This window comes from Podarcis gaigeae (genome assembly GCF_964106915.1).
Source record: "Podarcis gaigeae genome assembly, chromosome: 7".
Taxonomy (NCBI): Eukaryota; Metazoa; Chordata; class Lepidosauria; order Squamata; family Lacertidae; genus Podarcis; species Podarcis gaigeae.
Window position 1 is genome coordinate 54,688,795 of NC_139683.1, and position 9,625 is coordinate 54,698,419.

General features: G+C 38.7%; 1 protein-coding gene across 1 annotated transcript in view; it reads left to right on the plus strand.

Moving 5' to 3' along the window:
• The window catches only part of ZNF407 (zinc finger protein 407), a 331,124-nt gene that overhangs the window by 34,253 nt on the left and 287,246 nt on the right, over positions 1-9,625 (plus strand). The window contains exon 3 of the mRNA XM_083746832.1: positions 91-205. Within this exon, the coding sequence (XP_083602958.1) occupies positions 91-205 (115 nt within the window). The remainder of the gene's footprint in view (positions 1-90; positions 206-9,625) is intronic.

The window sequence follows — 9,625 nt, forward strand, 5'->3', positions numbered from 1 at the left end:
GGCTATTTTCTTCACAAACTGTGATTTGGTTATCCAAGGGTAATATAATATTCTAATTCAACTCCTATCTTTATGCTAAATTTTACTTAGGATCAAAGCCGTTCAAATGCAAGATTTGCCACTTTGCAACAGCTCAACTAGGAGATGCCAGAAACCATGTCAAGAGGCACCTTGGGATGAGGGAATACAAGTGTCATGTCTGTGGGTGAGTAAATTGAAACCGTTCCTCCCTTGGTTAACCAGAGAGGAGTGTAGGCTATGCATTGTTTCAGCATTCAAAATGGGGATGTGAGCAAGAGGGGCTAAAATTATGCATGCATATCCTCCTTCCCATTGTTATGGTAAATTCCTTAAATACAGTTATGACATTCTTTTCCTACTTCTAATCCAGTACTGCAGATGAGCAATTTTATGGGCTACAAGGTCAATTTGAACCTGTAATCTGTAAATTGACTAAATTATAGGATGTTCATTCACATTGCCAGGGAGAACTGTAAATTCCTTTTTAAAGGCATGAAAAATAATATAGACTTCAATTTAGTATGTGTTTTGTGTATATGTGCACATACATGCATTTGTGCTATATATTGTTCTAGTTTGAGCTCAGTTAACAGATTATGGGCTCCCGTAGAGTTTTTGCACTGCAGGGGACACAGGAAAAGGAAACTTCCAAAGAATTGCGTATATTGCTGCACACGAGAGGAGTGTGTGTGTGTGTGTGTGTGTGTGTGTGTATATATAAAACCAGAGACATCTTGCGTATGTTGTATTGCCTCAGAAAAACCTCTTCTTCCCTTTCCCCCTTGTAATGGCTATTCCGTCCAAAGGACCATTCGTAATGTTTAATTGTCCTTCAAATGTGTTGCATTTAATAGGGAGGCTCAGAGACTCTTTAATGCAAAACTAATTAATTTAGCAGAAATGTTTAAAAGGTTTTAAAATGCCATGGCATATATGGTACATCATAGGACATTCAGAGGTGGGTTTTAGTACCGCGCTTCTATTAAAAGTGTATTTTAATGTTATTATGCTAAAAGAATTAGCTAATATATGCTTCATATAAAAGCGCTTTCCTCAAAACAAGTTAAGTTGCTGCAGAAGCCTGATGACTAGTACGCAGAATGGCAGAGGTTCAGATGGATCACACAGTGCACGCCAGTACAGAGAGGTGGGTGGGTAGGAATATTTTTCAGCCAGGTTTTAATCCCGTCAACTCTTGCAATTAAACACGCCTTGTGAACAAAGTGAGTGAAATGTTCAAAAACAAATTAGAATGCAACTCACCGGTTCACGTGCCTGCTATACAAATAAGTGTTGTTAGATCGATAAGGGTGGTTTTATTTCCTGATGGGAGGAGTGGATTGCGAGCTGATGGCTGAATTGCTTTAAAACTCAGTGGAAGCAATTATGAAAGTTATCCACTGTAAAATAACGGAGGAGGATCTTCCAGGCCTTTGGCTGTGAATGCCACCAGTGTACGCTACATTTTGGCAGCCGCCTGTCTTATAAATGACAACAATTCTGTGCGGAAGACGCTCTTGACTTACCAATAACTTTGGTCTAAAATGAATAAATATGGATTCTGAGAAAAAGAACTTGAATTTGGCTCTGAGTAGCCAACTACACATTGTCTGTGGGTTGGTGGTGGTGGTTTGGTATTGACACACATTTTTTATTGACTGATGCAGCCCTTGCAATTAGTATCTTCTTACATATTTGTGAGTGGGGAGGGGGGGAGAGAAGTTGCTGGTTCGGTTTGGTCATTCGAAAAAACAGGACACTTAAATCTGTCGTTTGTCAAAGTTCCTTTGAATGCCACAACCAGAGATTTCATCTCATTGTTCTTGTGTCATGTTACATAATTAACTTGTGATACTGTCAAGTTACTTGTGCACGTGGCAGCTAACGGAAAGAGAAATTCACAAAAGTCTTCCTCATATAGGCCTTTTGTTCTGAACAGCTAAAATAATAAATTTTAATCTGATAGAAATCAAAACTATTGGTACATAACCATGGCTGAATTGGTAAAGAAATGTCATCTGCCAAATTGTAATGAATTCAGAGGAGAATTCGAGGCAGGAAGGATGGTCAGTGCACTTTGAACTGTCAGCCAAATAATTAATATGCCAACCTTTTAGTGTGTGTGTAGCATAATACACTGTGCTATATTTCTGCCATGTTCACCAAAAAGATAGGGTATTTTGTAGATTAAAAATAAAGTGGCAACATAAAATTGCTGGGATTGGCTATCAGGTTAGAGCATTGGTACATTAACACCACTGACAATGTCAATTCATTATCATTGATGGCTAAATAATCTTCGAAATGCTCAGTGGACCTATTAGTTCCTGAATATAAGCAGCTAGTGCTGCATTTCTTCATTAGCTTTAATTGCTATAAATTTACCTTTTTAAAAAATCATGTTTTAAAAGGTGAAGTGATCTTTCAGGAACATTAACTTGGTAATTTTGTCACAAACAGAAGGTCCTGCACTATGTTTTCTTTTCTGCAGTAGTTAAAAATTCTACCCCGTGACTTTTAGATCCCAAATAACAAGCTTTCTATTAGGTGGAATGTTAACTTGTTTCCCCAATTGCATCACAACCTGTTTGGGGTTTCTTTTTTAAACAAGGTGAAATGTCAGTGCAAGGCTGTGGATAATTGTGGATGTAAGATATCCCTTGATTGCCTTGAATTTTGTTATGAATTGGAAAGTGAAAACCCTTTGTAAAGTAATGCCAGTCTAAATGCTAAAAATGAACAGAAGATTTTATGTACTGTATCTTGTGTAGCACAGTCGACACAAAGGGGTGTGGGTGGAAAGACAGCAGTGTTTTTGCATGTTGCTTTTATTGTTTCAAATCGAAGTTTAATTTTTTCCAGCTGCACAGTAGAAATACTCTGCCATAGAAATTGGAAGCTACTAATCTTTCAGCATTTGAAATAAACCGTCTGCTACTCATTTCCTTATCGGCAGATGTGTGGTGATTGTTTTCCTTTGCATTATGTTCATGAATGGGAAATGCATCCCTTATTTGAGAAGGGATCTGTTTTCAGTGAGTATCCAACTGCTACCTATTTAAATTTAATTTTCAGAAGTCTGGCTATGAAGTTGTTCATGACACGAAAATTAAAAAATCTCACTGGTTTCCCAGCATTTACTTATGTGTGTGAGGTTTTTTGTTTTTGTTTTTTAAAAAAGCTTGCATAGTGGAATGTACTGAAAAAGGCTTATCGTGCACTTTTGAGATTTTATGCCTCAGGTACATGAAAAATGAATTGTTCAGCACTTCAGATTTTAAACAGAATTTATGAGCAACTTATCATTTAAAAATACATCTACTTTCCCCTTGCCTTTGCTTTTGGATATAGAGCTTTAAAAACACACACCTTACGTTAGAGTTATTTACCTTCCTTTCTGTTTTTCTTAAGTTGCTATGTATAAATAAAATGACTGCAATAGAAATGAGTAGAAGGATTTTACGTCTCCAGAAATGTTAATCATTTGAAGTCAACCTATCTGTCCTTTTTCTGCATTCTTTCAATTACTTTAAAATGTATCTATTAAAATGTGACCACAGATCAAATTTCAAATCATTATTTGCAGTACACAGTTTCCCCTTCCTTAAAAAAGGGGTGTATTTAGTTTACTTTTTTGTTTTGTTTCCTTCTCCCACACATCATTTAGAGAAGTATTTTGAAACTTCATTTGAAGTTTGACCATGGCAATATTGCCAGTGCCTTGATCAATATGTGTTCGGTAGTTGTTATTTCAAAGAGGCATGAAAAGAAGTGTGAAGTAAATTGAAGGGGTATGTCATATGTTAGTATTTTTTAAAATCAATGATAAGTTTCATGGATTCAAAAGCTTCTTGTTGACAGTCTACAAATATTTGAAATTGAAGTATTCATATCACTCCTTTTCTATGGTTTGCTACCAGGGATTTATTTTGTCACATAAAAAAAAATTATGTGTATATTGGGTTTTTAAAAATTAGTTCCAGATTATACGAACAGAGATACTTATTTCAGCACAGCAATAACTTGCGCTTCCAAAGTGCTTCTGCTTAGTCTTCCCCTTAGAGAACAAAGAAGATTCATTCTTAAATGTATCATTACGAAGAGACGGAAATGTACTTTTGGTTTTTACATGCGTCTTAGTGTTGCTGCCAGTGAACTGTTTGTTCTGTGGCCAGATAAATCTTTAAATAGAAAGTTGAAACTTCAGTAAAACTATTTCTATGTGAGATTACCTATTTTTTGTGCATTAGAAGGGGATCTCTGTGTAGATGATTATAATGTCACTTTCTGACCTTTGCAGCTTGAATAATTGTAAATCATTGCTTCATAACGTGTCAGAGAATGTCTGTACTAGGCAATTAAATGGCAGAATATAATAGACCAAATTATTGCCTGTCATGTTTTCAACAACACAGTTAGTATTTGAGTTACACTTAATCATTACGTGCATTAGCAACTTCATTGGAATCCCGCTTCAGGCTGAGCATGAAATACATTACATTATTTAAACCTCTAATGGTAGAAGTCATTTATTTGTGTTGAAGTGTACAACATGCAGAGTTTCATAAAGCAAGGAACACTTGAGAGCTTAATTTATCCAAATCAAAGTCTAAAGGCAGATAAACACAAGTGGCAAAAATTAGTAATTTTTATAGGCTGGAAATATTTAAAAATACATGGTTGTGAGTAATTGTAGGCAGCAGGAATAAATTAAAATCACTATTTTTAGTTGTCTCTGAAAACTAAAGCTGTTGTGTGCTTAAATCATCACATACACCATGGTATTGCATTTTTTGACTGAACAATTAATTACAGCCATCATAACCACAGCTGTATCCAAATAAAACAATGCTTGCTTCTGCTGCTCAAATCAACAGAATTATCCGTACTGGAAAGGAAGCAACCCAAGATACAACGATGCTTCAACCTGTGGGTGTGTGGTGACAAAGGAAAATAATGATATATTTCAGTGTCAAGTCACACTTTGATTTTAAAAATCTTTTAGAAATGCTCGAAAAACTATGTGTACAAAGATAGCATGTGAGCAGTAGACTGATTTTATTCCTTCTATACTCAGAGGAAATTTAAAGCATGGGTTAGACTTGCCACATTTCAGTTGTATTCCTACCCTTCCGTTACATATCACAATATGTTTTGCCCTTGCCTCCTTTTTTTCATGGGGTTGTTTCTTGCTGCAGTTTCTAGTCACTTAGCTTTATAGTCCACCTTATCCTCGAGGGCTCAGGGCAGCTGTTCATAAACTTTATTAAAAACTAGTTTTTAGTACCACAATTCAGCTGGAATACAGATAGATAAAAATACAATAGCTCAAATATTGCAATGAAATTTTAATAACTGGTGAGGTTTTCGTCAACAAGAGGTTTTCCAAATGTTTTCTGGCGATCTGTTGATAGTGCTGCTGGATGTTGGACAAGGACATGTTGGTACTTGAGAGTTTTCTGAGGGCTGGGCTTAAATTAATCAGTGTTTTGCTTTAACATGTAAGGGGGGGGGGCTAAAAGGTGTCAGAAAGGTCTTGCTATCGAATAGCTAGCAGTATGCTTCACTAGTTAGTGTCCAGTATGGCAAATGAAGCAGAAAAGTCAAGGCCAACTTCCAGTTGTAATGCTGTATGAAAAACGTATTTTTATCCACCTGTACTTCAGTTGAGTTATGGCAGTGCTTTTGTTGGACTTGCTGAAGTGAAAAGATATGAAAAGTACATACTTAGCTGAATATATGTTTGTATTTGAGTTAGGGACACTACCAGTGATTTATACCCATACCTCTACTATATATAACCTAATGCAATGCACTTTCAAACTGCAATTATAAAGATACATGCAGCTATGTGATTGTGATATATTTGCCACGTAGAACAAGTACTGCTTCTTCTAGAGGTGTTTCATTTTATTATTATTTTTTCTGCGAATGGTTCTGGAAAAACAGGATACATTATTGGATCGCAGAAGCTTTTGCTGCAGGACATGTCCCGTGTTTAATAAAACTAAAATGATTGCAAATGTTGCATTCCACTTGGTTGCCATTGCTCTATAGAATTTATTATACTTAAGTGTGGTTATGTCCAATAGGATAGGATTTCTCATAGAGAAAAATGTATTGTCCATTCAACAGAATGAAATGCTGAGATGCATGTTTGAGTTGGTAACGATTCAGAGGCTTTTTTGCAGACTTGGCTGAATCTAGACTCCATTTTACATTGCAGTTCTTGTCTAGACATATAATTTAAAAAAAAATATTACCAGATTTGATGACGAGACAGGGTTCTTGACAGGACTCTTGGCTAAAGAGTAGAAGACATTCTAGATAGTATTTTCCTTAAGGATCCTATTTAGAAGTTTATTTTCAAGGATCTAGATCTTAAATTTGTCATAATTGCCCCAAACAAAGGAGGCCAGAGACCACCACCAGTTGGCCTATCTTCTTTTAATAAATCATCAAATTCACCATCCCATTGGTGGTCTAACCCACTGAGCCTAGGGCTTGCCGATTGGAAGGTCGGCGGTTCAAATCCCTGTGATGGGGTGAGCTCCTGTTGCTTGGTCCCAGCTCCTGCCAGCTTAGCAGTTCAAAAGCACATCAAAGTGCAAGTAGATAAGTAGGTACTGCTCTGGCAGGAACGTAAACAGCGTTTCCATGCACTGCTCTGGTTTCACCAGAAACGGCTTAGTCATGCTGGCCACATGACCTGAAAAAACTGTCTGCGGACAAATGTCGGCTCCCTCAGCCATTAAAGCGAGATGAGTGCCAGAACCCCAGAGTTGTTCACAACTGGACTTAACTGTCAGGGGTCCTTCACCTTTACCTTTTTTACATTCCATTTAGTTTCAATGGGAGCTTATTTTCTCCAGAAGAAATTAGTACTAGTCTTATTTTTCTTCAAAACATAGGTAAAATATCTAGATTGACCATCCTGTGTACGTTCAGCAATAAAATTGAAAGCTACCCATACCATCTAGTGTATGTATAGTGAATTCTGTCTACTTTGATTTGGGCTTTGCAAACAACCTTTTTGCCAGGGAGTGGAGCAGAAAGAGTTTGGTGTATTCCAATTCCTCTTCAGACCATTTTGCACTTCCCGTCTAGGTTGCATGAACACCAACTCTTGCCTGACTTTGTTAGACTGGTGGCAACAGCAGGACGTTATAGCTGGCAGCCTCTCAAATAGTACTGTGACAACAAATGTAGGAAAATGTAGTTTTGTCAGAATGCCTAAGACCATTTACAGATGCCCAATGTGGAAGCTAGAAGTCCTTTGGGTCCTAGGACCAGGACCAGCATTGCATAGTGGAGGAAGGAGACTTCCAATAAGACAGGTAAGTGGAATAGTGGCAGAGAGGAAGAAGTTTTTCTCCAGCTCACATTATAATTCAAGATGAAGAAGAGTTTATGGGGCCATAATGTTCACCTTGAATTGAAGTCATCAAGTTTCATATACCAAACCAGGCGATTATGACTTTGGGTGATATCCATACTAAGCATATCTAGGCTGGTGGTGCCTTGCAAAATGAAGTTCCTGATAACCATCGGGAATCAAAGATTATAAAGACAGAATGAAGAAGTGGGTCAAAACTAACCAAGTCAATTTCTTATGTAAATGTCTGCATTTAGGTAGGAAAAATCAGATGCAGAACCAGAGGATGGATACACTTGGCTTCACAGCAGTTCACATGAAACGGATCTAGAGTTTTTAGTAGACCAGAAGCTAAAACAATTCAGCATTGTGATGCAGCAGCAGCATCTGCTGCTGCTAAAAAGGCTAATGTAATTCTAGGTTTCATCAACGAAAGTATTGTGCTCAGATCATGAGAAGGAATGGCATCACTCCATTCTGCTTTGGTCAGATTTCATCTGGAGTCTTGCGTCCAGTTCTAAAGCCATTTAAGAAGGACATTGAGAAACTGGAATGAGTCCATAGGAAAGGAAGAAAAAATGTTGGGGGCAGGGAGGGGGGCTGGAGACCAAGAACTGTGAGGAAACTTGAAGGAGTTGGGTATGTTTAGCCTGAAGAAGAAACAATTAAGAGATGATAATAGTGAAGTTGGATTAGATGCCCTTTGTGGTCACTTCCACTATGTGATTGAATGATTCCAACAAACTCTGTGTAACAGAATGGTTGACAAGCATGCCACCACTGCGCCTCTGCTCCATTGTCTGATAAAACCTGAGGAAATAAGCTAAGCATGCATAAACTACTGAAAAGACATATAAGAATATACATGAATGTCTCACTTTTCCTAAAGGAGTGATTGCTTGCCTGATTTCACTGCAGCTGCTAAACAAACACGTGCTAAGCTTTTAACTTAGTGTCACAGCATACACTTTGCATGCAGAAGGGCTCAGGATCAATTATTGGTCCGGATGGGGGGGGGGACCCATCTGAAGACCTGCTGCCAGTTAGTATAGACAATATAAAGCTAGATGGACCAAGGCAGTTTCCTAGGCACCGCTGCTTGAATTATAGTATACATTAGAAGAGAATAGTAAGCTTCCATAGCCCTGATCCTATAAACTTGAGAACTTGTTTCCAATCTTCATTGATAGAGGAAGCAGCAGGATGCAGGGTTTAGTTCCTAACCATTTGGCCAATGCTCTCAAACACCACCTCCTGCCTCAGGGTTCTGGTCATGGTGGGTGGAAATAGACCTATACGTGGAAGCCATAGACTAGAGTAAGAGAGTGAGATGCAGCGAGGCAGATGGGAACTAAGCAAGGAGTTGCTAAAGGAAGGAATTTTTCAGTTCCTGCCCAGGACAGTTCCCAGATGGATCCTGTTTCATACTTATTGACTTTTTCCTCGGGCTTACATAGCCTGCCCATCTGCCCAGACCCAATAACCCAGAGGCATTTGTATAGTGCTAACCGTCATTAGGGAATCGGTGCGGCCCCCACCAGTTGTCTCCTGAGCTGTGCTCCACAAGTGAACAGATCAGCTCTGTTTAACCAGAGCAGGGAAATAGGTGCTGAGCTCATGCACAAGAGATAGATGCCTGTCCATCCACCTCTGTCTTTCTTGCTTTGCCATTGTGCATCCTCCCCTCTCCACCTACTGTGGGATGCTATGCCCTGGCAAACAAAAAGAAAACTCTTTTGGCTAAATACTGTTAAGGTGACACAAGTCATGTTCAGGCATTCACCTGAACTTGCCCACAATTGAAACATTCTGAGGAAAACAATAACCAAGGAAAAAGTGTTTGTATATAAGTGTTTAAAATTAAACAAACCCCCACTCTCTTTGGTATTTCTATCCTCAGCTCCATAAGCTGTATGGTTGCCAGCATAGCGATATAGAAAATCTTTCTCTTAACCTTGGACTACTGCAATACGCTCTACGTGGGGCTACCTTTGAAGGTGACCCAGAAACTGCAATTAATCCAGAATGCGGCAGCTAGACTGGTGACTGGAAGTGGCTGCCGGGACCACATAACACCGGTTCTGAGAGATCTGCATTGGCTCCCAGTACATTTCCGAGCACAATTCAAAGTGTTGGTGCTGACCTTTAAAGCCCTAAACGGCCTCGGTCCTGTATACCTGAAGGAGCGTCTCCACCCCCATCATTCAGCCCGGACACTGAGATCCAGCA